At 56.8% G+C, this 27,162-nt stretch overlaps 1 protein-coding gene across 1 annotated transcript in view; it reads right to left on the minus strand.

The window, feature by feature from the left end:
* Positions 1-1,788: 1,788 nt before the first annotated feature.
* Positions 1,789-27,162, minus strand: part of MRC2 (mannose receptor, C type 2) — a 52,517-nt gene continuing 27,143 nt past the window's right edge. Inside the window, exons 2-30 of the mRNA XM_012662863.1 lie at positions 25,157-25,567; positions 24,195-24,368; positions 23,859-24,023; positions 23,524-23,637; positions 22,911-23,054; positions 19,942-20,130; positions 19,639-19,793; positions 17,985-18,092; positions 16,281-16,396; positions 15,658-15,806; positions 14,773-14,990; positions 13,916-14,058; positions 12,675-12,777; positions 12,251-12,389; positions 12,105-12,140; positions 11,613-11,773; positions 11,444-11,511; positions 10,682-10,782; positions 10,236-10,378; positions 6,195-6,309; positions 5,916-6,079; positions 5,641-5,749; positions 4,791-5,029; positions 4,479-4,647; positions 4,236-4,385; positions 3,832-3,951; positions 3,453-3,632; positions 2,983-3,009; positions 1,789-2,858 (exon numbers count right to left, since the gene is read on the minus strand). Coding sequence (XP_012518317.1) covers positions 2,638-2,858; positions 2,983-3,009; positions 3,453-3,632; positions 3,832-3,951; positions 4,236-4,385; positions 4,479-4,647; positions 4,791-5,029; positions 5,641-5,749; positions 5,916-6,079; positions 6,195-6,309; positions 10,236-10,378; positions 10,682-10,782; positions 11,444-11,511; positions 11,613-11,773; positions 12,105-12,140; positions 12,251-12,389; positions 12,675-12,777; positions 13,916-14,058; positions 14,773-14,990; positions 15,658-15,806; positions 16,281-16,396; positions 17,985-18,092; positions 19,639-19,793; positions 19,942-20,130; positions 22,911-23,054; positions 23,524-23,637; positions 23,859-24,023; positions 24,195-24,368; positions 25,157-25,567 — 4,331 coding nt within the window. The 3' untranslated portion in view covers positions 1,789-2,637. The remainder of the gene's footprint in view (positions 2,859-2,982; positions 3,010-3,452; positions 3,633-3,831; positions 3,952-4,235; positions 4,386-4,478; positions 4,648-4,790; positions 5,030-5,640; positions 5,750-5,915; positions 6,080-6,194; positions 6,310-10,235; positions 10,379-10,681; positions 10,783-11,443; positions 11,512-11,612; positions 11,774-12,104; positions 12,141-12,250; positions 12,390-12,674; positions 12,778-13,915; positions 14,059-14,772; positions 14,991-15,657; positions 15,807-16,280; positions 16,397-17,984; positions 18,093-19,638; positions 19,794-19,941; positions 20,131-22,910; positions 23,055-23,523; positions 23,638-23,858; positions 24,024-24,194; positions 24,369-25,156; positions 25,568-27,162) is intronic.

A 27,162-nucleotide genomic window follows, 5' to 3' on the forward strand; every position in this document is an offset into this window, starting at 1 on the left:
TAGAAAGAGACACAGGAAACAAACAGGGTAGAGGGGACAGACTGGATGGGACGGGGTAGGAGCAGGACTGCTCAGCGACTACCTTTGGCATCTTTTAGGGTTTGAACCATGTGGCTGTATTGCCTATTCAGAAAAGTAGAAACTTATTTTAAAAATTATGAACAGGCAAAACACACACACACACACACACACACACACACACACACACAAACATACGCGCACACACACACACACACTCTGAGTCCGACCACTGCTGCAGTCCTGATCCAAACCAATTCTGTGCCTGAATTTCCGCACTGGTCTTCCTGCTTCCACTCCCGGCTTCCCACCCATCGTCTGCCTCCCCTATCCCAGCCAGACGATCTCCCCGGGTCAGTCAGATCAGCCACTCCCGCTGACTGCCCGCCGTTTTAAAATAATGTGCGCACTCCAGCACTGCCTTCAAAGCCGTGGGCAATCTGGCTCTGCTGACCCCCTGACCCCATCCCCAGCTTTCATCTCCCTCCCACAGGCCTAGCCTCCCCGTTGGTCCCCTAAAGCTGTGGTCCCCACCAGTCCATGGCCTGTTAGGGACCTGACTGAAGAGCTCCTCTGCCCCCCAACCCCCCGCTGCCCATCCGTTGAAAAACTGTCTTCCATGAAACTTAGGAGATGGGGGGGGGTATTGCTCGCATCACCCCTGAGCTCTGCCACTCCTCCCCCCCTTCCATGGAAAAATTATCTTCCATGAAACAGGTCCCTGGTGCCAAAAAGGTTGGGGACCACTGCCCTAAAGCACCAGGGATCCCCCCTCAGGCTCAGATAATTGCACTGCTCACTCCTCTGGTGACAGCCTCCCCAGCCACACAGTGCAAACTGCCAGCCCCTCCCCCTGGGCTCACCCAGCTGCGTGAGGGGGTCAGTGAACGGCCCTTTACTGGCATCTCCAGCTCAAATAGCCACTGAATATGAGCCATTTGTGATGGTCCTGCAGTCCACTCCCCTGCCTCAGGGTGGTTTGAGAGCCTGAGCTCCCCAAGGACAGAGGTAAACTTTTTGGCAGCCAAAAGGTTGGCCTGGGTACACCCAATGCTCCCTGGAGCCTCGGCCCAGAAATACCAGCACCAACCGGCGCTCGTGGAGCCGAAGGCACTGTTCTAAGTGCTGTGCACAGGTATCTCCACTAATCCTCAGGTATCCTTACAGCTGCCTGAGGAGTGGGTCCCGTTCTGCCCACCGCACACGTTGGAAGGTGAGCTGAGCCGCCCAAGCTTGCACGGCTGTTGGGCAGCAGGGGGCCTGGCTCCAGATTTCTCACCCACGCTTGGGTCCACAGGAGCAGAGAAAGGGACGGGCAGCTGGGTGAGCTCCCAGAGGAGAGACGGGAGCGAGTGTCCCCAAGGGGCCCAGAGACAGAAGCGAAAAGGCAGGCTGCAGAACACATGACGCAAGCTCCAAAACCAACATTTACCTCCAAAGGCATGGGAGGAGCCAGGCCCACAACAGACCAGGCAGGAACCCTTATTTCTCAAGCCTCTTAAAGGTGTTTTATTTGTTTGCTTTTCTTTTTTCTTTTTTTTTTTTTAAACAATAAGGGCACATTAAAAAAAAATCAAGAACTACAAAAAAGGGGCCATGTCTTCGAGTCCGTGTTCACATTGTCCCACGCTATGGCACCAGGACTGGCTGCACGCTCCATCCTGCCTGGGCCTGTGGCCTCAAGGAAGGGCACTGGATCAGCTCCCCTGCCCTGGGCCACTCCAGGGGCTCAGGCACTGCTCCCTGGACCCCACTAGAGGGCGGGCACCTGGCGCCATTCCTAGACTCCTGCTCCTCCCAGGCCCCCAGGACTCTGGCAGCCCCCCACCCCCCAAACCAGAGCCAGGAGCTGCAGACATTAGGGAAATTACTTTGGTCCCCACAGGGGACTCTTTCAGGGACAGAGCCCTCCCCCGAACGGCAGGAGATGACACCCCAGCCCAGCCCCACCTTAGGAGGTTGGGGTGTCTCTCCCCAGTCCTGTCTCCAGCCCAACAGACACCACACTGGTGCCCTGGTTCTCAGGCCTGACCCACCCAGGCCCCATGGCCAGCCCAGGAGCCCTCTCTGCTGACCCCCACCAAAAGCAAGTGGGCTCCCCAAACCCCAGGGCCCTGGCTCAGAAGGAAGTGCTGGGTGACAAGGGGGCAGCAGGCCAGGGTGAGGGGTGCAGAGCTGAGGCTGCCAGGTGGGAAGAGACAAGTGACAAAGAGCTGCCCGAGGGGACAGGAAGGCTCCTCAGGCTCTGCAAACAAGAAGGGGTCCTGGGACACGGGTCAACAGGCCTGGGCTGGGGGGCCTGGGGAAAAAGAGGCAGAAAGAGGCTCCCACTCCCCCTCCCATCCTGCCTGTGGTTATCATGAGGGCACAGGCCCAGGTGACAAGACCTCAGGCCCCCAGAAAGGGAAACACCACGCTGCACTCAGCCGGGTCTCAGCCCACCCCTCACGGGAGGGTGGGACCCCACCAGCCCAGGCCCTGCCCAGCCCCAGCTCCCAACAGTGACTCCCAAGGGCACCCCTCCATAGGCCAACTGGACGGGCAGCTGATGGGGGCCCAGCAGACCAGGCCCCCAGCTCCCCAGCTCCTCCTGCCCCGGCCCTGCCCACACCCTTCCCTCTAGTCTTGCTGCTCATTCATTTCCATGTCGGACACCAGGATGTTCTTCTCGGTGGCCTCGCTGGGGCCGGAGCTGCTGCGGCTGTAGCGGGCACCCTCGAAGGCGCCCTGCTCCATGCTCTTGCGCCGCCGGTAGAGGATGAGGGCCGCGGTGAGCAGGGCCAGGAGCAGTAGCACTGCCATCAGCACCACCACCAGGGCCGCTGGGTTCTCCGGGAGCGCTGCTGCAGTGAGGCGGGCATTAGCCCCGGCCCTGCCCGCCCGCCTGCCCGCCTGGCCCTCTGCCTGCCAGGGGAAGGGGCAGTGCAGGGGCGAGGACTGCCCTCAGCACTGCCTTCCACTCACCTGTTGCGGGGGAGCCGCTCTCTTCGGCTGCGGGCACGAGGGAGGGACCGGTTAATAACAGCGGCAATAATCACAGAGCAACTTCAGCAAACCGATATAAAGCACTGCCCAGCGTCCGTCAGACGCTTTACTAACTCACGTCATCTTCACTGTAACTCCGTGAAGTAGCCATTATTATTATTCTGCGTTTACATATTAGGAAACCGAGGACATGGAGTATCAGTAACTTGCCCAAAGTCACAGAGTTGGTCAGTGATGTGGCCAGGACTTGAACCCTTAACCACTGCAGAGTGATGGGGGTCTGCTGGCCTCTGGGCATTGCTGTCTAGTTTGGGCCAGTCCTAACTTATCCTGGGGGTCCCAGCTGCCCCGTCTGGTCTACTGGTGCCTTCCCATCCACCTCGAACCCCGCAGATTGAGAGGCGGGTCCGGGCGCCGTCCCAGGCCCAGCTGCGGGTAGGGAGACTCACCGCGAGGGAGCTTGCAGACAACGCCCATGGTGATGTTGGTGCAGGCGCCAGGGCGCCACAGCCCACTGCTGCTCTGGATCCAGTAGCAGCTGTTGTGGCTCAGCATGCTGGGGCCCAGGCCGGGGGGCCCCCAGTTGGAGTAGTTCACAGCTGTGTTGTCGTGCCAGACCAGGGTGCCTCCTGTGGGAGAGAAGGCTCTGAGGGAGTGTGTGTGGGGGGGAGGGACAGGAGCAGGTGGCAGAGGCAGGGCTGTTCTAGCGCCAGCCCCTCCCCCAACCCTCTCCCTCACCGAGCCCCCAGGGAAGGGCTCAGGCACAGAGTGGATGGCATCCCCCTACAGCCTGAGGCCTGACCCTCCCCACCCACACAGGATACTCACCTTTGGGGTTGAAGTTCATGCCCAGCCAGGCGCCCCGACTCTGGCCCTCAGAGCTCTGCAGGTGCTCCCAGACAAACACGTTCTCCATTTCATCCAGAATGGACAGGACAGCCCCACCCGCTGGACACAAGGGAGGCCCATGTCAGCCCCCCAGAGCCACCCCAGCCCCCCTCTCTGGTGGCCTGAGTAGAGGATGGGTTGGAGGCCGTGTATGCGTATGCGCGCATGCGTGTGTGGCAGGGGTATACACACGTCAATAAGGTAGGACGTGCTGGGGGGACTTGTGTAAGTGCTGGCAATGAGTGGAGTGCAGCATAGGGACTGCATTCATAGGTCTCCGAGTGTCCACGAGAGGCGGCTGCCACCTGCCATGCCACCTGTGGGCTCCCGAGGCCCTCACCCACCTCTCTGGCAGCGCTGCAGCGCCTCCTTGTGGCCCAGCAGCAGCTCCATGTGGAAGGAGTAGCAGTGCTCCCGGAAGGGAATCCACGCCGAGTCCGCCAGGCCCTGGGGACAGCTGCCGTGGTAGCTTATTTTTCGGGAAGGTGGGGGCCCTGTGGGGGTACGAGACTGAGGAAGTGGCCCAGCGTCCTCCCTGGGACCGTTTACACCTTGCCACGCCTGGGCCGCAACAGGTAGGCACTCACCACTGTGAACCCCACACACGGCCCCCTGCAGCTTGGTGTCGCAGCTGGTGGTGCGCCAGGCCCCATCCACATCCACGTAGGCACAGCCCCCCGCCTGCTGGGGCTCCCCGTCCTGCCAGCTCACGTAGCTCAGCGGCTCCTCTGAGACCCAGGAGTACCGCCGGGAGCCCTGCGCACCAGGGGCCACGGGTGGGAGGAAGGGGAATGGTCAGCGAGGGGCAGAGACGGCAGGGGGTGGGAAGGGACGGGGAGGGGTCCGGGCAGTGGGTGGGGTGGCAACAAGGGTGCCGAGGCGAGAGAGAGGGAGCCCACCTCGTCGCTGGCCAGCCCGATCCAGAGCGGCGTGCGCAGCCCGCGGGCCGCCTGCGTGAGGAAGGCCTGGGTGTAGGGCCCGGGCACGCGGGCCAGGCTGGCGTTGCGGCTCTCGCACAGCAGGAGGGCGTCGTGCCAGCGCAGCGGCTTCTGCAGCAGCCGGAAGGTGCCGTTGAGGTAGGAGAGCTCGGCGCCCGGGGCGGGGGGCGACGCTGCTGGGGATGGGCTCAGGGAGGGGTCTACAGGGAAGGGGGCAGGGCTCAGGCTGGGCTCTGCCTCCCTCACCCCATTCCCAGGCATGAGGCCAGGGGAACGCCGGACATGGGGTAAAGACCAGGCTCCACCGGGCACAGCGCTGGCACAGACCAACACTCGGTGTCGGCCACTGTTACTATTAATAACGCATGTTTGCTAACACGCAGAGGCGGCGAGGGCCTTGACCTACTCCCAGCGCGGGGAACGCAGGGCAGAGGGAACCCATGCATGGAGCCGCAGGTGCCTCGGCCATGGAACCTCAGGGTCCTACACTTCATCTTAGCCAAAAGGCCGAGAAGCAATGAACCTCAGAGTCCTGACACCACACGTGCCAACACTTCACGCAGCCCAGTGTCTAGCTGTCCCCATCAGCCCTCCATACCCCCAAACCTTCCTCCTGTGACTCCAGGTGCTCAATGCCTTTCTGTGTTAGGGGCACCTTGCCTATCTGCCCATCTGCTTCCCAAGCAGATACACAACTCTAGGGGTGACCCCTGAGGCCAGGGACCACGTTTCATCCCTCCTGGCATGGCCCACAGCATCCGGCCCACGCTGGGGCCCAGCTGGGGATTCCAGGCTCACCGGTGTCACGTACCTGTGGCCTTCTGGCAGATGAAGCCATGTGTCTCTTCTGTGCAGCTCCGATCGTCCCAGCGGCCAGTGAAGTGGGCTGAGGGGCTGTGCAGGACCACTGCACAGCTGGTCTGGGGGGAGGGAGCTGCTCAGGGGAGCCCTGGCAGCTGCCCCCCTGTGCTGATGCCCCCAAAAGGGCGCAATGTGAGCAAAAAGACAGGAAGAGGGGAGATCCCAGGGCGAAGGCAGCCCCGTGGGCAAGGCGGGTGGAGAGGGGAGTGGGGAGAGTATCCTCACCGGCTTGTTGCCACTGGGAGCAGGGCTAGGGCCAGAGGGCTCTCCAGGTGCCCAGTTGGTGTATAGCAGAGGCTCCTGCTCCACCCACTGGAAGTCCCTCTGCGCAGCATGGAGGCCAATCCAAAGGTCAAAGGTCACATTGGGCAGGCTGGCTGTGATGAATGCTACAGACCCCAACAGAGAGTTGTGAGTGACAGGTTAGTCCCTGCTGGCTCTGCTTGAGCCATCTGGGGAGACTGTGTCAGAGGATACTTGGGCCTCCCCATGGGCTGGCCCTACCTTGCTCTAAGGGGTTTGCAATGGTGACCAGCTGGGCCTCTTGCTGTTCACAGGAGAACTGTGCCTCTGACCACTTCACCCGGTCCTGGGGGTCCTGGCCCTGGATTCGGAAACACTGTAGAGCAGAGGGAGAGGTGTGATGTCCAGCTCCACCTCCCTGACCCATGCACCCAGAAACCCTGCTGTGCACCCCTCAGCAACAGGTCCTGGGGGGTCTTTGGGGGCTGAAGGAGTACAATAGCTGAGAATCAGGACATCTGGGTCTCCCTGGGCAAGCCTCCTGCACCCTCCCCATCTGGCACAGCAGATTCACAGACACTGGCCTACACTCTGGGCCATTTTTAAACGGGAATATTTCTTTGGGCCACCAAAGGCCCTATACCTATGACAACAGCACATGGGCTGAGCACTGGGAAGATGGGGACAAGATCTGTTTTGCTTTCTGCTAAACACCTTTCTGAGTCATATTTGAAATCTGTTAGCTTGCCCTTTGAACTTACATCATCTCTAGGATACTTTTTTGTTGTTGAATAGTCTTTGTTAGGCAGCAGCTTCTAACTCTGTAATTTTACATTTTTCTTTTCCTACCTTCATTAACTCCATAAGGTTAAAAGAACCCAGTGTGGGACATCTCTTTCTTACAACATTAATGATTTACAGTAACTTTCAGAGGCAGTGCAAAGAGAAATAGAGGGTGTTGGGAAGCTTTGGCGTCATAAAGACGGGGCCTGGGGGTCAGGGGAGGGGAGCAAGGGTCACATTCCAGCTCTGACTTAACCTTCCTGGCTTCAACTTACTCTCCTGTGAAGTGGGAATAAAAAGCCTGTCTTTTGGGGTCATGTTAAGGATTAAAGATAACAGTGCCTGACACAGAGTAGGCACTTATCAGTGAGAGCTCTTACTAGTAATGATTAGTTCCAGCACCAGCTTTACTGATGCAGGTGGCAGATTTGGGGTAGAAAATTGTAAATCTGGAAATAATGTGAGATTTTTGGAGGTTTGTCACAAAGTTCTTGGATCTTATTTCACAGATGTAGTTCAGAGCCATTATGAGGACCCACTTAATAGGCAGTAGAATCAATCATAACATTAGAAGCAGCAGCAAGGTCATGCCAGTACCAGCAAGAAGCTAAAGGGAGAGAGGATTTCGTTCAGTCCAGTGAACACTCAGAGCGTCCCTGCCACATGCAGGTGCACCACGGGGTGTGGCCAGTGCTAGCGGCCCTGCCCTCCAGGGGCTTAAAGCTAGTGGGAAAGGCAGACCCGTAACCACTTTACCTACATCCAAATGCTACAAGGACACAGAGGAGGGCACAGAACCAGTAAAGCAAGGCGTTTGGGGCCAGGCAGTGATGGAGCAAACAGCCCAGCGTACTTCAAGGACTTTCACAGGGCAGGAGAATAACTGGTGTGATGACAATGATGCTGACGCATTAAGAAAGGGACAAATGACATATAGAAAATATATTCTGTTTAATGATCAGGTGGAGGAAGCCAGAAAGATAAGCTTTTGGAAAAATTTAGTGATATGAGAGAATACCCAAAATATGATAGTGACAAAGAAAAGCTGTATATGAAATTATGTTATTTAGTATGATCTCAATTACCTGGAAGAGGCAGGAAGGAGAGGAACAAATATGAATGGTGGTGATCTCTGGAGACTGTGGGTGAGTTTTAGTTTTGGTTTTTTGGTTTTTTTTTTTGAGACGGGGTCTTGCTCTGTTGCCCAGGCTGGAGTACAGTGGTGTGATCATAGCTCACTGCAATCTCCAACTTCTGGGCTCAAGTGATCCTCCCGCTTTAGCCTCCCAAGTAGCTGGGATTACAGGCACATGCCACCGTGTCTGGGTAGAGTTTTCCAAAGTTTAATAATATATATGCTGTAATTTTCTTTAAGTAGAAGAGGCATGATATTCCTTTGAATATTCTGAGGAGGGCAGGAGGTCCACGACACCTACTACTGGCTGCATTCCTCTGCATGACAAGGATTTATGGATTATATTATCTAGTGTAAACTAATCTAATCCTCACAATAGGGCTAAGTGGTTTTAAAATGTCCTGCAAAGAAGCCATGGCTTGAAGTTAATACAGATGATGCCAGCATACAACAAGAAAAAGATGACCTTCTCTTCCTGGTATGAATTCTTTATTAATCACTAGGTAAAAACAATGGAGGTCTAATCCTGTCTAATCAATCAGCCCCTAGATGTAAAAGTAACCATTCTGGGACTGAAACTAACACTGTGGAGGAAACATTTTGAAAACATGTTCAGAGAGGCCAGGGCCGGGCATGGTGGCTCACGCCTGTAATCCTAGCACTCTGGGAGGCCCAGGTGGGTGGATCGTTTGGGCTCAGGAGTTTGAGACCAGCCTGAGCAAGAGGGAGAACCCGTCTCTACTAAAAAAATAGAAAGAAATTACCTGGATAACTAAAAATATATATAGAAAAAAATTAGCCGGGCATGGTGGCACATGCCTGTAGTCTCAGCTACTCAGGAGGCTGAGGCAGTAGCATTGCTTGAGCCCAGGAGTTTGAGGTTGCTGTGAGCTAGGCTGACGCCACGGCACTCTAGCCCAGGCAACAGAGTGAGACTCTGTCTCAAAAAAAAGAAAACATGTTCAGAAACACATCCACTCTGATTAATTTTATTGCCCTGAACTTTCCTATCTGCATACCAAAAACACTTGGGAAGAGAATTTTCTAAATGTTGCTTTTAAAAAATCTTCCAAAGGCTTTTTTTTTTCCGTTAGAAAATCTGAGAGTTTAAAATTCTACTTTCTTTATTTTTTATTGATACATAACTAGTTTACATATTTATGAAGTACATGTATTTGGTCAGGGTACTTGGGGTATCCATCACCTTGAATATTTATCATTTCTACATGTTGGATACGATTCAAGGCCTCTCTTCTAGCGCCTGTGAAATATACAGTACATTGTTGCTAACTACAGCCACCCGACTCTGCTAAAAATACGGACCACGCACGCATTTGCGCGTTGTCCTTGCACAGGGACCATGCTAATCTTCTCTGTGCCGTTCCAATTTTAGTACATGTGATGCCGAAGCGAGCACCAAAGACTTTTTTTAACCCTCTTGATCCAGTCTTCTGATTCGTGCATGAGACAGATGGAAAGACAGAAATTTACTAGCTACTTTTTAAACAATAACCTTTGTTTCATTGATAGAAGGACTGATAAATGGGGAGAATGATTTAGAAAGCCCAGCTAAAAATGGATGAACTTGTCTTACTTCAGTCATCTATGTTTCTCTTTGTGAAGCATCTTTCTTTTTTTTTTTTTTTTCAGATAGGGTCTTGCTCTGTCATCCAGCTGGAGTGCAATGGCATCATCATAGCTCACTGCAACCTCAAACTCCCAAGCTCAAGTGATCCTCCTGCCTAAGCCTCCCAAATAGGTGGAACTACAAGCACCTGCCACCACGCTGGCTAATTTTTTAATTTTTTTGTAGAGATGGAGTTTCACAATGTTGCCCAGGCTGGTCTTGAACTCCTGGCCTCAAGCAGTCCTCCCGCTTTGGCCTCCTAAAGTATTAGGATTACAAGCGTTAGCAGCCAAAAGTATTATTTTTAAATGTTTAGCTCATGTTTTATGTTGTTTTGTTCTTGTACATATTTTACTGTATATAACAGTCATATTAGTATGGAAGTAAATATATATATATTTTATTTACACACATGTATGTAAATAAAATGTACACACACATAATGGGTATGTATGCTCAATATTTTGTTCTACTGATAGGAATTCATTATCAAAATCTTTGGCAACCACTGATCTAGAAAACTCACCAAAGTATTTAGACAGCCTCTCTTCTGGTGAATCAGAAGGTGCTACTACTTTAAGTCATTTTCCTAGGAGTCTGGCCCTGGCATTGAGGTCAAGTAAAAGAGAGGTTGGTGGGTACAGGCAAGAGGCTGTGACTTTGCTGTTGCCAAATGGCCAAGACTCCTGAGGCTCAGCCTTCCCATGTTCACACCCTCTGCCCTGACTCCTTTGGGTGCTCCCTCCCCACCTCCTACCTTGGTGAGGAACTGGTTCCAGCCAGAGGGGCAGCCCCCTAGGGCTGTGGGTGGCATGTCTGGGGGCTGCGGCTCTCTGGTGCTGTTGCTGCGCTTGCAGATGTAGGGCAAGTCTGTCAGGCACCTCTGGTCCCCCCAGTCCTCTGCGGAAATTGGAGAGGAGGGCGGTCACCCCCAGGGCAGGGCAAGGCAGGGCATGGGTGGCAGCACGCCCTGAGAAGAGGCTGGGCTGAGGCTCAGGGCCTGTGTCCAGCTCTAAACTTAAGTCCTCTGTGGTTTTGGGGCCATGGAGACAGGCCCACCCCTCTCTGGGTCTAGCCTTTCTTGGGTTGTGGGAACGAAAAGAATGAGAAGAGACTGGTGACCCCTGCCCAGGCTCATCTTACTGTTCCCAACATGGACCCTCTCCATGGCTGACTGCACCCTTTGCCCCACCTTGCCCTCACCTCGGCTGGTCGTCATGTACACGCACTTCCTGTCCTTGCCAACAGGCCGAGGTTTGCCTGGTGCCCAGGAGATGAAGTTTATAACAGAACCATCTGTCCACCTGCAATGGCACAGAGCAGGGGGGATTCCAGTACTGGCCCAGGGCTGGGCCTGCCTTGTAGGCAGCAGTGAAGGCTGCAGGAAAGGGCGCAGGGAAGGGCCAAGTTCAGGGGCTTAGTGGCTGCAGGCTGAGGAGTGGGGTTACTGAGCTCAGTACAGCCGGGGACCCAAGGACCTGGTGCCTCCAGGTAAGGCCACAGCTGTCCCCAGGCACTCATTTCTCTAACTAGAAAAGCAGCCTGCAAAGCGCAGGGCAGGAGGCCCAAGAGCAAAGACACGCTCAGATTCTGATTCCCACGTGCTCCTGGTCCTTCCTGCCTAAGGCCCCTGATGTGTGGTAAGTAGGCGCTGACTACAAAGAGGACCCTCTGGACCATCATATGTTCTGCCCATGTCCTAAGAGGGGTCATTTATTGATATACTAGGAGTTGCCACTACTCAGTGACTAATATGTGCTAAGGACTTCACATACGTTATTTCTGATCCTCACAACAATCCTACCAGGCAGGCCTGTTACTCCCATTTTCAGAGAAAGCCAAGGCCCAGAAAGTCACTGCTGAAGGACACACAGCCAGCAAGGGGCAGAGCTGGATGTACATGCATGGCCAGCTGACCGCCCCCCGCCCCCACACACAGCCCCCTGCAGCCCCCAGGGCTCCTACCTGAAGCGCCCGTCGCTCTCGGAGGTGTGCAGACCGATCCACCAGTGCTGCTCCTGGCCCCGGGAGAACTGGAGAAGCAGGCAGGCAGGTGTGGGATGGCAGCCTCCCTGCCCCCATCCCGGGCCTGCCCTCTCCCAGCCTGCAGCCCCCTGCCCCCTCGAGAGCCCACCTTCTGCAGGTTGTGCCCCAAGAAATCCAGCTCGGCCTGGCTGTGCACGGAGGTCAGCTCGGCCTGGAACCATGTGCAGATGCGCTGCGCCTGCACCCACGTGGAGTGGTGCTCGAAGAACTTGTACTCGGCCTCCTGGAAGCGCAGCCACTCCCGCCCGCCTGCAGGAGCAGCGCGGGGCGCGGGAGCGGCGGTCAGGCCATGCCCGGGCTGCACGCCAGGCCCAGGCGGAGGCGGGCGCCGCATGGCCACGGCAGAGCCAGGGCGCAAGACAGGCGGGCGCTGCGCCAGGCCCCGGGCTTGCCCCTCCTTCGAGACGGAGGCAAACACGGCTGCGGGTGCCGGAATCTGAACCAACTCTGTCCCCTTTCTCGAGGCTGCAACCCTGCACCCCTTCTGCTTCCTCCAGGCCAGGCGGGGCCCTGCCCCGGAGGTGACGCCCCCTCCCCTGTCCAGGCCGTGCCGGGTAGCGGGGTAGGCTGGGGGCCTCACCTTGAGGGCTGTCATCGGGCTCCTGCACGTCCGCTCCTAGGGGAACAACGAGGACAAAAGACGCTGGGGGGAATGGAGACCCGCCCCATCCCCAGTCCCCTGGCCCTTCGCTCCACCCTGAGTCCCCCAGCGCCACCCCACCCAACCTCTAGGGATCTTGCAGATCCAGTCCAGCTGCGTCTCACACTGCATGGCCACCCACTGCAGGGAGGCCAGGTCCAGCACTGCACAGCCCCGAATATCGTCATCGTCGTGCCGGCTGCGGTCGAAATTGTGGTAGGAGAACTGGAGAAGGCGGAGGAAAGAGAAACGTGAGGCACAAGGCGCAGGCTGCCCCACGCCCGGGACACGTGGAGGAGAGGCCTGGCCTGAGCTAGGAACCCCCAATCTGGGCTGCCTTCCCCTCTTCGACCTGCTTCCCTTTACTTGCCAGCTCCGACCCGAGGCCCCGCCTCTGCCAAACCCCACCCACCCAGGCCCCACCCGCCCCCGCCCGCAACCCGGCCCCCGCCCACCGAGCCCCTCCCACCACTGCACACCCCCGCCCCATTCCAGTCCAGGCCCCCTCACTCCTAGGCCGTCGCTCCAGCGCCAACTCTGACCCCCTCCAGGATCCCGGCGGTTCAAGCCCATCCAGAACCAGTGCTGCTCGTGGATCTCGGGCTCTGATTCACTTCAGCACAACCGAGGGGAGGGGACAGGAGAGAGGGGAAGTGAGAGGGGCAGGGGCCCAGACATGCCCCTTGTGCCTTGCAGCTGAGGCCTAGGGCCTCTTCATCCCGGCTTCACAGTGACCCACCAATACACCACTGGGGCCACTTTTATAAAGTTCTCCCTCTAGAGGAAACTTGGGAGAGCTAGACCAGGTGTCCAGTTCGAGGGCCCCTGGCCTGGATGGACCCTTGACTTCCTTCACTTGGCTTCCCTTTGGGTGGAGGACGCCTGCCCAGTGAGGTTCTGCATGCTTCACTTTAGAGAGTTTAGGAAGTTCATGGGGAAGCAGCAGAGACCTTAAATAAACCCGGATTTAAGTCCTGGTTGACCCGTGGACCAGCTCTGTGACCTTGGGCCAATAACCTAACCTCTCTATCAACACACAGGGTCAATGATAACATCTCCTTTAGAGGGCTGAGAGCACTGAGTGGGGATTCCGTGTTTAGCACGGTACCGGGTACATGGTGAGAAGTGACGAACATACGCTATTATAATTTCTAGTCAAATAGCGTAACTCGATGTTTGCTGGGAGGAGACACCCCTAGAATTAAGCTCTCAGGAAGCCTGGATCCACCTGGCCTTCCCCCAGTGCTAAGGGATTATAGGTGCTATGTGTCATTGGATACAGACATGGCATCCTGGAGGGATACGCATGGGCAAACACTCACAGCTGCAACCCTTGTCTTCCTAGCTTCCTGTTTATTGAAGAGTGGGGGTTACTATGGAATGGTGTAAGGTGGGGGGAAATGCTCAACTAGGATCAGCCTATGGAAGATTTTGCGATGGCGAAGGGGTGGAGGTTACTTATATAACAGTCTGTGAGTCTCAGAGGCCGCTGCTGGCTGCACGATACTAGTGAGCAACACAGAGTCTCTCATGAGTGAGGGGATCACACCAGCGTGTTCTCCCAACACTCCAGGGGACCATGGGTACTTGAGGGGGTACAGGACGGTCCTGGCACAGTCTTCCCAAGCCCTCACACAATCCTCATGGGGCTCACCTTCACTCTGCCCACCCCCCACCCAGCAAAACCAAGAGTCTGCCAGCCACACCCACTCCCACACATGTGCAGGCAGCCCCCCGACCTGGCTCAGTACCCAAAGATCTTGTTGAGCATGTTGGCCACAAAGTGCTCCTCCTCGTAGCTGGCCAGGCTTAGCAGCTGGGCCCCCAACTCCCGGCAGGCCCCCTGGGCCTGGATCCAGCTCTTCTTGTCCTGTAGCCGGTCTGAGCTGAACACCTGCAGGAGCAGAGGCCAGCTGTCTAAGCTGTCCCCACTGGCTCACCCCGCAGGAGGCACCTGCTGCCCTCCCCATGACAGCATAGCAGGGGGGCTGGGGCCTCACTGGACGGGGGCTCAGGCCAGCTAAGGGAAATCCTATTCATCCAAGAATGAGCCCCAGGGGAGGGGAGCTAGCACAGTCAGCTCCTGGAGCGTGCCCCTGTGCCCCATTCCCTGACTGGCAGAGAGGTCTGGGCTCTAATCGCAGCAGAGCCACCGCTGGCTATGGGCAAGTCCCTTCCCCTCCCTGGACTTTAGTTTCTGCATGTAATAAAAGATCTTGGTCTACATCAGTGGCTCCCAAACTTGGCAGGGCTCAAAAATACATATTACCAGGCCGGACCTGGGCCTAGTGAAACCAAATCTCCATCGTGGCAGCCTAGAAGATTTTATTTTTAGCAAGTTCCGCAAGCGATTCTGAAGAACAAGCAGGCTGGGCCCAACATTTGGGAACCTCTAAAATCAATGATCTATGGTTCCTTCAGTTCCTCAAATTGAGTACCTACTACACACCAGGCCTCAGATTCCACTGACGAATTTCACCAGAAAGGATCTCTGTCTGCAGTCTGGTGTGTCTCTGGATTGTGGCTGGTCCCACCAGGACCCACCAGGTGAGCTGCCTCTTTGCTCTTACCCACCCCTGCCCTCCGCCATGCCAACAGGCTGCCCTACCTTATAGCAGTGCCGGAGTTTGGGATCCGAGGCCCAGCCCTGAGGACAGGATCCAGTGAGGCTGGGTGTGGGGTCTGGCCCAGGCAGCTCCGGGGTCACTGGAGTGCCCAGGCTCTGCCGGCAGATGTAGCGAGCCCGGAACGAGGTGCAGTTCTTCACCTCCCACAGCCCCGTGGCGCTGCCCGTGGCCAGAGCCACGCAGCCCCCGCGGCTGTACCCTGAAGGGGGGAGAAGGGAGACCCACACACTGAGGAGGACTCACAGCCTGATCCTCCCTCACGTCCCTGCAGGACACCACCATGGCCCTCGCACTGGGAACCAGCTTGGCCATCTCTGCAGGGACACGCTCCCTGCGGTCAGGGCCCAGGTTGAGGAAGGGAATGGGGGCAGAGTCTTGCTCTGTGTTCGCTCCCTGTGAGGTTTAGGCAAGTTGCTTAACCTCTCTGAACCTGACTCATTATCTACCACATTAGGTTATTAAAGGCTTAAAAAGATAATGAATATGAAAGGGTAATAATAGCAATAGCAAGCACTTGTAGTTTGCTCACTATTCTAAACATTTCGCATATATTTACATATATTAGCACTTTACATACATTCAAGCCTCACATCAATGCTATGAGGAAGGCACCATTATTCCCATTTGACAAATGAGGAAACTGAGGCTCAGAGGAGGCACAGCTAGTAGACAGCAGAGTCAGGATCTGAGCCGGGCAGTTTGGCTCTAGAGCTTGTGCTCCGAGCCCCTACCCGACACTGTACAAATGACCCGTTTACTGGGAAGGCTGGGGCTCAGCCCTGGCAGGGCAAGTCCACCTCGGCCTCCCTGCCTCACCGAGGCAAGTCAGAGCAGGGGCTGACCGAGTGCCGTGGGGAGGGGCTCACCGGGCTGGTCCCGGTTCCAGTGGGTGTACATGACTTCGTCCCCACTGAGCCAGCGGAAGGAGCCGGTGCTGTTGAGGTCCTGCAGGGCCGTCCAGAAGTGCTCACCCTCCCAGGTGTAGATGAGGCTGTTGACGAAGGCCTGCTCGAACCTTCGGGAGACAGGCTGGTCAAGGCAGGGAGCTCACCCCCCGCCACTCCCTGGGCCCAAGGCCAGACGCCCTGCCCCGGGAGCTTGGTTGCTGCCCTTGCTAAGGGAGGTGGGGACCCCTGGGGGCCCTGCAGCTGCCTCACAGAGCCACCGGCTCTTGCTGAAAAGAGCCACACCCCTTGCTGAAAAGAAAGTAGAGAAAGTCAGACACAGCCAAGTCCTGTCCTTCTCAGGCATCCAGCCCACACCTATGCCTGCCCCGGCCCCTGCCCAGGCCCTGTCCCACGCTGGGGTCACGTAACAAGTGAGAGTCATTCTTGTGACAAGATTTTTAAAATGCCCTGGAGGCCACTGAGACTCAGAGGACTCCAGGTCCCTCTGGCCATGATGGCGGGATGCTGTGCCATCTGGTGGAGGGGCCACATGAGGCCCGGGCATGGGCAAGGGCTGGTCAGGGCATCCACCCCTCCCGTACCTGTTGGTGATGGTGACCAGCTGAGAGCCGTGGTCAGTGCACAGGTGCCGGGCCTCGCTGTAGGTCACTTGGTCCTCCCCCAGCCAGTAGCAGGATGGGCTGTGCCACTTCCAACCCTGGCTCAAGAGAGTGGGCAGAAGAGGGGAATCTGTGGGGCTGACGACCCTCCACCCTCGCCCACAAATCCAGGGGTGGGGTGCCCTCAGGTGCATCACTGAACATGTGCAGGACAGAGGGCCCTTGCTTGACCCCAGAGACAGCAATTCCTGTGCTGTGTTCTGCACTGTGACCCTCTCCCCACCCCGCTCCCCACCATCACCCACAACTGCGGGCCTGGGGGTGGAAGCGTGGCCCGGGGCAGCCGATTGAGAGGCAGCCGGCGACCAGCCCATGGCCTGGCTCAGGAAGATGAATGGCCCATCAGACGCCTCTCTTCGGCATTTAAACCAAGAGACAGTGGGGAGATTGCCAGCTGGCTGGGAAAGCAGCGCTGAAGAGCTGGGGACAGTTGCCAGGATGGAGAGGGCTGGGTAGTCCCCAGGGGCCTGGAAAAGCTGGAGTCTAGGGGGGATGTGGCTGGCCTTGGGTAGGAGGAAGAGCTCAGAGGAGATGGTGGCAGGTACAGCGTCGGCCCAGGCGGCTGGCAGGAGCCAGGGCAGAAGAGAAGTGATGTTTGTGGGGGGCCCATCTGCCCACCAGGGGCTGTGCTAAACTGCTGGTGATCCTGGGGTGTTAACCACGGCCACTCAACACCCCCCACACACACACATTCCAGCTGGCCCTGGTGCCAGGGCAGGAGGGATCCCTCCCCACCTCGCTCCCTCCACCCCATTCGAGGAGCACAGAGCCCGGGGCCAGGCCCCACCACGCTGGTCCCCACACTCGCAGCTGGGCTCGGGTCTGCTCTCCCTCCTCCCCCATTGGATCATGCCTGTTGGCTCATCCTCTGTGGGAGGGTTTGGGGTGCAGATGGGGTGGGGTGTGGTATGGGGCTTAATCCAAACGAAACAGAGCGCGGAGCCAGCGTGACAGCAAGGGGTTGGGGGGAGGAGCCAAAAGGCCACAAAGTGTCCTTCCTGAGCACTTGCACCACACCCCCACACCTCCCACACCCCTGCTCAGCTAGGGGGCCTGGAGGAGGGCAGTGGGTCCAGTCCCCATCACTGCCCCTGCCCTCAGTCTACATTCTCCCCCCACTCACTTATTCACTTTTCATTCCCTAAACCCCTCCCTCCCTGAACACATTCTGGGGGCCCTGGGGCTACGAACACAGGAGGGAGAAGGCACACACCGAGTGGCCTCACTCCTCCAGGGCGACGGAGCAGCACGCACACTGGATCAGAGAAGGCAGAAAGCAGGACTGGGCGTGCGCAGAGGCCACGCCTCACCCAGCTGCCTCCACTCGCCACGACTGGGCCAGGCTTGGGGGACCAGCCCACACCCCCTCGTTCTCTGCTGCTGCTGGGAAGTGGCTACCCCACAGAGAGAGGGCTCAGGGCTGGGGATGGGGCTTCCTCCCAACAGCCCCCACCCAGCCCAGCCCAGCCCGTATCACTCCTTCAGGAACTAGCAGTTTAGAGAGCTGAGAGAAGGCGGGCACCAAGGGCGGAATGCCATTCTAGGCTGCAGGATTCCATCCGCCCCTCCACCCCCTGGGAGCCCCTCCGGCTGGCCCCACCCAGGCAGCTCCAGAAACACCCTCACCTTTCGGCAGCCATGGTCCTCCTCAGCGGCCCCCTGGCTCGGCTGGCCCACCTTCTTGCAGATGGACGGCAAGGACTGGTTACAGGGACTGTCATTCCAGCGACCTTCCTAGGGACACAGGGTGAGGGAAGAATCTTAGCTCTCCTTCCCCCAAATCTCCCAAACCCTTTTTGGAACCTGGTTTCTAGACCTGGCCCTGCCTCTGACTTGCTGTGTGATTCTGAGCTAGACTGAACGTCTCTGTGTCCCAGGCTGCACCGTCGGGAGAGCAATGTCAGTTCAATAAGACTCACAGGGTCAATGACAGCACAGTTGATGTGCAAATGCCTTGAAACTTTAACAAGCACCATCTAAACGGGAAAAGGTGTTCTTTTCAATTATTTATAGCTCATTTTACAAACATCAAAAACAAATCGGCTTATTGTTAGAGTAGCCCATGGCGGGACAGACAGCTGGGATTCCCAACATGTGTAGCTAGAGCCTGCAGGGCCAGGGTGAGCAGAGGCCGGTGTGCCCAGACCTGAATCTCGGCTGAGGGAGCCGAAGAGGAATTTAGACCTCAAATCCTGCTAAACACCTGAGCTCTCCCGCCAGCAGTGTGTCTGCCTCTACGCTCCACCCTGTGGGCAGCCGTGTTTGTGTATCCCACCCAGAAAAATGCCTTGGCACATGTACACACTGAACAAATATTTTAAAATTCTTAAATAGCACCCCCAGGGGCAAATGGGTCAGCCACTGTCATCCCTGGTACTGTTTGCAGTATCTGATAGCAGAATGTCCTATCTGTACCTGGGATGGGTCGTCTGTTCCTATGGTTTTATCCCTTTTAAAGGGTCTCTTATCTCTGCTCGAAGCCCTGCATCCATTCCTTCACCTACCCATACCGTGTCTAAGCCAAAACCATGGCAGACAGTCATAACCCCATAATTGCTTTTTTTTCTTTTCTTCTTTTTTCGCCCTGGGTAGACTGCAGTGGCGTCATCGTAGCTCACTGCAACCTCGAATTCCTGGGCTCAAGTGATCCTCCTGCCTCAGCCTCCCGAGTAGCTGGGACTACAGGTGTGCACCACTGCGCCTGGATAATTTTTCTATTTTTAGTAGAGACGGGGGTCTCAACTCTTGCTCAGGCTGGTCTTGAACTCCTGAGCTCGAGTGATCCTCTCGCCTTGGCCTCCCATAGTGCTAGCATTACAGGTGTGAGCCACCACACCTGGCCCATAACCTCATAATTTGTCGAGAAGACAGGACCCTGGGTTGGGTATGGTCGGGGGAGTGAAGGCTGGCAGAGAACAGCCGGCTTGCGGAGCATCTCCACATAATGTGGGTTCTGATGCCACCTGCTGGTGGGGAAGGGCAGCTGGCAGGAGGTCAAGAATGAGCCAATGTGCCTAACGCTTCACTAGAATTAACTCCTTTAATCCTTCCACTGACCCTCTAGTAACTTGCCCAAGGTGACTCGGCTAGCTGGAGGTGGAGGAGGGATTCAAACCCTGGCAGTATTCCCACATGGAAGGAAAGGACTGCTGAGAGGACAAGGGAGAGTCGTGGGGGATTCTAGGCAAGAGCGGGTATTATGTTGTCCTTCAGCTGGGGTAGCACCAGAAGGGTGGGGGTGTATTCTGTGTGGCCTTCTGGTAGGGAGAGGGGGTCTCACCGGCCCCCAGATGGTGACACAGTCCTCCAGACTGTCCCGGAAGTTGTTAGGCTCAAAGGGGTGCCAGTGGGTGAAGCTCACAAGGCTTCCATCAGACCACTCGAAATTCATCTGCAGTTTCAAATCGTTGAGGCCGATCCACAGTTCCTCCACCTCTGGGGATGCAGCAGGAGAGGAGAGCAGAGAAGACACTGAGAAGTCGGCCTCAGCCACCAGCAGGGGAGCAGGGCTCGAGGCAGGACAGGGTGGGCAGGGGAAAGGCCCTGTCCTCCACCCCAGACACGTGGATGGGCAGCTCCTCACCTTGCTTGATCTGCTTGGTGATGAATTCCAGCTCGGCCATGCTGTGGATGCTGAGCAGGTCGCCGCCGCCCCGCAGACACGCCTTCTTGGATTCCTGCCAGCTGCGCTTCTCTGCCTGCAGGCGGTAGCAGTGGCCCTGGAAGGGCTGCCAGCTCGGCTCACACTCCACCTTCACGTTGGCCCACTTGTCTGCAGAGACCCACCAGGCCACTGCTCAGAGGCCGGGCCGCCGGTCCAGGTACCAACCGACGGGGTGTCAACACAGGCAGGGCCTCCAAGTCACCGCCTCCCCAAACCTGTCTCAGAGCAGCCCTCTCCACTGGGACAGGTCTTGGAGGTGCGGAACAGACGAAACCTTCCAGGGCTGCTGGAGGCCCAGGGGCACAGCCGCAGGTGGGGTGGCAGATTCCACCCTGGACAGGACAGCCCCTCTGGCTGCGGCTCTCAGAAAAAGGTGACTGGGGAGTGAGGACAAACCAGGCCCAAATGGGGTTTCCTGCTCTGAGACTCAAACTTAGCTCATGGCCACCTTGGCAAATAAACGAAACCACCATTACTCTCTCAAATAACATTTACTGAGTGCCCACTCTGCTGGCGTGGGCAGTCCTGGATGAAGGGAGTGGGGAAATGGGGCCGTGAGCCACTAAGGGGGACCCAGTCAGACCCACCAGGAGTCTGAGGTCGTGATGGGTGGGGGCCGGGCACATCAGGGGTGCACAAAGTCACTACAGATTGGCCTCATTCCCTGGCCGGATTTCCTCTTGATCCTTCCCCGACCCCCATATCCTCTCTCCGCACCCAGAGCTGAGGAACTGGGCAGTTCTGGGCCGTCCCTTGCCCCACTTCCGGGCATTTCAGGTTCACCTTCTAGGGACTAGGGTCTAGGACAGCTGAAGCAAACAAGCCCTCGCATGGGTCTTGGCAAGAGAAAACAGGACTTCACCAAACCACCCACAATGTCAGGCTCGGGCAGGATTCTGCCTGGTCGGGCAGGAAAGCATGTGCCCGCTCGAAGCAAGGCCCCAGACTGAGGTGCTGGGATCCGCTCCATCCCGGCGGACCGCTCCAGGGTCCAGCCATACCTGTTTGAGGATTCGCGGCAAAGTGGAGAGCGCTAAGAGCTTGAGAGGGCTCTCTCTTTGGCTCCAGAACCTGTCAATCATCTCTTGTTGACCAATGAGCTAAACCTGAGGCCGCCACCCCAGACAGAAGTGGATTTTAGTGGCTGTTCGGCCCTGGGGGGGTGGGCCTCGGAAAGAGAGGAAGGGAGCTCAGGAAATGCGGGCGCTTTGGGGCACGATGGCACCAGCGTTCAAAATAACGTGCCCTAATTGATGAGACCGAGAAAGCAGAGCCCGCCCGAACAACTGCCTAGAATATGCCTCATGCAGGGAGATGCGGGCTGGGGCGAGGGGAGGAAATCGAGGCCAGAGACATATCTGCAGTCCGCAGGCCCCGGGGCAGGACTTCCCACAGGGGCCACGTTGGGAAGACCCACGGAGCAGAGGACTTGGTGAGGGGCCAGTCCCGCGGGGGGGCCACGAATGAGCTAGGCACGCCCACCCTCCGCCTTCCTGTGGTCGCCCTTCCTTGAGAAAGCTGCTTCTGGGAAGGCTGGATCGGTGCCCGCCCCAGGCTCCGTCCAGCTGAAGGTGGGGTGCCCTAGATGGGGCTGCCCATGCTCCTGACCCCCTGGGAGGTGGAGGGAGAAAGCGGTGGCCAGCAGTCCTGAATCAGTCTCTGGCAAGACTTTAATGGTCAGGAGCGCACGTTTTGCTCTATAAGCTCTTTACTTTCTATGGGTTTGTAGATTTTTTTTTCCCGGTTTTGCCATATTTTCCTTCTTCGCCATTCCCATGGCTTCTCAAACTCCTGCAGTAGCCCCTCTAACCTACACTGATAAACACCCACCTACAGAGGTGCTCCTTTGTGCCAGGCCAGGTCTCCCCCCTTACTCACAACCACCCTGCAAGGATGAATTTATTTTCGTTTTGCAGGAGAAAACTGCACCTCAAAGACTCCATTGCTTGCCCAGGGCCACACAGCAGTAAGGGGCAGAGTCATCAAAGCAGGCCCTGCCCATCGCCCCAACTCCTCCAGGAGGCCCCTAGAGCTCTATCTATGAATCACCAATGTGAGCAAGACACTGCCTGGCTTAGAAACCTGCAAAGGCTCCCAGAGCCCAAACATCACCCAACAGCCAAGAACCTCCAGGAACCAGCTGTGACCTGCCTTTCCGAACTCTTCTCCTCACCGTGCCCCCTAAGCCAGTGCTTCCCAGACTGTACCTGCATGTGACACTGTACCTGGGGATCCTGTTAAATGCAGGTTCTGATCCAATTAACCCGGGGCAGGACCTGACAGCATGCATTTCTAACAACCTCCCAGGGATGCTGTGCTGCTGGTGGGAGGACCACACTGTAAGTACTTAGTGTCTATACGCCAACCAAACTGCAATACTCTCCACCCCTCTCAAGCTGATATCTACTTCCAGGCCTCTGAGCCTTTGCCAATGCTGTTCCCTCTGCCAGGAATGCCCTTCCCCCACAGCTCTTTATGCCTTTTAAACTTACACTCAACTTGAAAGGCCCAAATCAAATGTCACTTCCATAAAACCCTCCTTAACTCTCAGAAGTTTAATCAGTTTCTTCTCTAGACCGCTCTGACACTTATTATCCACATTTCTATAATAACCCATGACCTGGGATATTCAAATTGTGTGTCGAGATGTCTGTCACCTCCAGCAGACTGTGGCCTCCACAAGGGCACAGTGAGTATCGCCAGCATTTTAACACAGATCTCAACAAATGCTCCCCGAATGAATTAATAGTGCATTCCAATTTGTTCAGACTTTAGCTGAACAATTAAGTAAGAAGAGAAGGGTCAGGGTCACCTTGTGCTGTGGAGGTAGCACGAGGAGAGGCAGGTGGCTCTGGCCGTGACCCTGATGAGCCCAGCCCCTGGCTCACCTGGAGGGATGGGCTCTGCCGTGGCGTTGGGCTTCTTCTTGCACACATAGGGCAGCGCCATGCTGCAGTCGCGGTTCTGCCATCCTCCTGAGGACTCGGTGCGGATCACTCCACAGTTCTCCTCGCTTGGGTTGTCCGGCTGATCTGTGGGCAGGGCAGGGCAGGGCACCAGCGCCCCAGGAGAGACAAGCTCACCTCGTGGCCCTTGAGCCCTCCTCGAACCCCCTTCCTCCCTTGCCCCCTCTGAAGCCTGAGCCAGCTGGATAGCCCAGCCCTTGGCCCTGGCTCCACCACAGAGTCCTTGCCACATTCTGACCTGGGCCCACATCATCCTGAACCCTCTCCCCAGCAACCAGCCCTGCCCTCCTGGCCAGACTGCTGGGTGTGCCCTCTGCTTGCTGTCCCCATGGTGGCTAGAGGGGAGAGTGGAGGCTAAAATCCAGTCCACAGGCCAGCGGAGAGCCACACTGTGTGGGCTAGTGGGGCTCAGGACAGGAGGGGGTGGAAATCTGTGCTCCCCACACCCCCACTGCCCACCCAGAGTAGGGCATGAGGAGTAAATGGGGGGCCCGTGGGGTCCCTCAGCCACCCTGCACACACCCTCAAGCCTCACCACTCTCCCAGTTGAGGTACTTGAGGGGCGAGTTGTCCGACCACTGCCAACCTCCACTGGTGTCCAGGTCATTAAGGCCAATCCACAGGGTGGAGCTGTATCCGGTAAGGAGCCCTGACAGCAAGTGGGGCGCTGAGCAGGGGAGGCCCAGGCACAGCCCTCCTGCTCTCTCCGCCACCTGCCCCGCCAACAGCACCTGTCCCCCAGCCCACCCCCGAGGAGAAAGGGCTCAGGGCCCTCCAAATGTGGGAGCAGGTCTTGGGCTCCTGGCACCTGCCCTGCCCCCAGGGAGGGTGAGACCCCCGCCGGCCCTTGCCCACCGCTGCCTCGCCCACCGTTGATGTAAGTCTGCTCGTGGATCTCCGTGATGCTCAGCAGATCGGCCCCCTGCTGCTCGCAACTGGCCCAGGCCTCCCTCCATGACAGCGTGGACTGGAAGTTAAACTGGTAGCAGCTGTCAGTCAGCTGGTCCTTGTCCCAGAAGGTCTCGCAGTCGTTACCTGCCACCACGACAGCCCAACAATGGTCCCTCCCCAGCCTACTCCTTCAGGCCCACGCAGGGGTCTCTTGGGAGTACAGAGACCCCCCCCCCCCCACACACACACACAGGCTGCGCCAAGTAGGAAGGGGACCCCTCATCACCAGCCTCCCTCCTGCCCCGCCGCTCTCACTCTTGATGGGGCAGAAGCCCCAGCGCTCGTCTTTGCCGTAGTCCTGGGTGGTGGCGCACCACAGGTGCCCGTCCTCACGGCCCGTGCTGGTGCAGCCGTGGAACCACTGGTTGTCATATTTGAAAGGGATGGTGCACGGCTTCCCGTGGGAATTCCCCTGGATGGTGTAGACCTCTGCGGGGGAGGGGAGCCCTTGGCATCTGGAGCCCAGAGGCTGCCAACCTCATCCTTTGAGGAAAATCCCCTATAACCCTGGGAGCTGGGGTGGGCAGGGGTCAGCAGAACGTGGGAGAAGGCACCAGCGCCAGACAGCGGCTTTAAGGCTCCTGTGCTGTTGGGCCAGCCCAGGAGCCTGGAGGAGGTCCTGCTACTCATCTCACAGGGCTGGAAGGGGCTCCCCTGGGGACAGTGCCCCGACGCCTGTCCGAAATCCAGCTGCGTGAGAGGCCTCCAAACCACTCCCGGAGGGCTGAGCCTGAAGGAATCCCAGCTCAGCTGCCCCACCCGGAGGCTCCATGCCTCTCTGTAAAGATGGAACTCAGGTGGCTTCCAGGAAAGGCCCCCAGGATGGAGCCACTACAAGAGGTCCCTCCCTGGGTGACTCTAGTCCCCATTCACCACCTGCAAAACGGACACTAAGACACCTGTGGGGGCTGCCACAGGGTCTCCCTGGAGAGTGGGCCTGGGAAAGGGAATTTTCGTTTTATTTTATGTTATATACTTTGGTACTAGTTGAAGTCTTTACAAGTGTGTATTAATTTTGAAATTTTTTAAAAAGTAAATTAAATGCTTTGAAGTAAATTTTATTAATTATTCAAAAATGCTTCCTATTATAATTAAGGATGTGACTACCAAGGGTCCGCAGAAGCCAAAGGCCTTGTCACCCTGGAGTCTGTCCCTTCATGGCTCCAGTCGCTGGATCACCAGGGACCCCACCCCCTCGCCTGCAAGCAGGCCCTCACCATAGTAGGGCCGGGCACATAGATCCTCCTCGCTGCCATAGATGCGCCACTGGCCACCGCGGGTCTGGTCACCCCGCTCAAGAGTGCCAGGCTTGGACAAGTTGCCAGCACGGCCCCCCAGGAGCAGGGACAACTGGTCACCCAGTGTGCGACAGTGCCAGCGAAGATTCAGTGCCTCCCGGTCACACTCGTACATGCCCAGGGAGGCCGTGGTGTTGGTGCCCGGCCAGCCTGTGCCCAGGCACTGCATGGTGCCCAGATTGAAGAGCCGGTTCCGGGAGACCCACTTCCAGCGCTGGGCAGGCAGACTGGCATTGCAGGCCGGGGTGACTCTGACCTGCCCACCCTGGGCCTCCAGGCAGCCCTGCAGTCCGTGGCTGAAGATGAGGAAGACGTTGGGTTCTGGAAGGGAAGGCAGGACATGGAGCCATCACAGGGGCTTCCCTGGCTGGCCCTTGAAGACTGGTGTGGCTTATGGACATGCAGCAGTGCCCAGCGCTGAGTCGTGAGCCTTTTCTCATGTGTTAAATCACACAGCCCTCGCTGAGAGGGGGTGAGGGGCACTGCATGCCCCTGTGCCTGGATGAGGCCAAGCCTGCGTGGCCAGCCTCTGTTCTAGCCCCGGGCCCACCTGGAGGCGGGACTCAGTGCTCTGTCCCACCCGCAAAAGCAAATCCAACTCCACCTGGCAAGTCGAGTACTGTATACTTTTCTGAAGATTTTACGAGGAGTGGTGGAGGCGTTTATACCACAAACCACACTGCAACCTCAGTCTCAACCTCTGTTACACGGCAGGGTTGTTCTGCCCAGAGTTCTTTCCTGGCCTGGAGGCATTTTGTCTCATTCTTCCCCCCACCCCACCCAACCCCCTGCCTCTCAGCTTCACTGGTTCCATCCTTTCCGCCTTCTAGAATCTTCCCAAATCACTCTCACACCACACACCGCACACAAACACACACACACACACACACACACACACACACACGCACAGACGCTTTATTTTTTGGACAGAGCAACTTAACTCTTCAGCTTCCTCAATCTTTCCTCTTTTTTACCCATCTCCTTGCTGAGCAGACACCCTCTGTGGAAGACAGTGGACATCCTCCCGCCCCCAGCACACCAACTTTATAGAGTAAGAAAAGAGGCTTAAATGTGTAGAAACGGCAGGTTGCCCAGGGCTGGGGTGGGGGTGACAGGAATGGACAGTGACCGCTAAAAGGAATGGTGATTCTTTTTGGGGTGATGAAAATGTTCTAAAAGTAGATTGATGATAGTTGTGCAACTCTGTGCAATTAATAGTTTACTTTAATCAAGCAGATTTAATGGTATGTGAATTATGCCTCAATAATGAAGAAGAAAGAAAGAAAAAGAAAACAAAAGATAGACTGAGGCTGGGAAATAAGCACTGACCTACTCACAGGGTCACACAGCCAGGAAGCAAACCCAGGTCCCTCTGACATCCGCCTTCCTCTCGCTCCCCGGCTGCCCCTTCAGCACACAACACACGCAGAGAGCACATCCAGTCTCCAAGGAGCTGCGGCACCCACCGGCGCCGCAGGGTCATTTGCACACCTTGCGGGCATGAATCACACTGCCAGTGTGGGGACTCCATCTCTGCCACCGAACATGTGACTCGGGCGAGGTGCTTAACCTCTCCACGACCCTCTTTTCTCATCCTAAGACTATGGCAAAGATTAAATGAGACAACACATGTGAAGTGTTTGGAACAGAATCTGGCACCTAGTAAGAGCACTATAAATGTTCAGTGTTGTTATTATTATTCTATGTTATAGTTAAAAAAATTGACTAAGTGTGGTGAAGCGATTTGATGACCAGTCACAAGATGGGTAAGGGATGGAGCTGAAATCTGGTCCAGTTTCCTGAGTCCAAATCCCAAGTTCTTTCTGTTCTCCCATGCTGGCTCTAGCATCCCTCTATAGTCCATTCTCCATGGACAGCATGAATGACCTTTTAAAGATGTAAGTCAGGCCGGGCACGGTGGCTCA

This window comes from Propithecus coquereli, unplaced genomic scaffold, assembly GCF_000956105.1.
Source record: "Propithecus coquereli isolate 6110/MARCELLA unplaced genomic scaffold, Pcoq_1.0 Scaffold119, whole genome shotgun sequence".
NCBI lineage: Eukaryota > Metazoa > Chordata > Mammalia > Primates > Indriidae > Propithecus > Propithecus coquereli.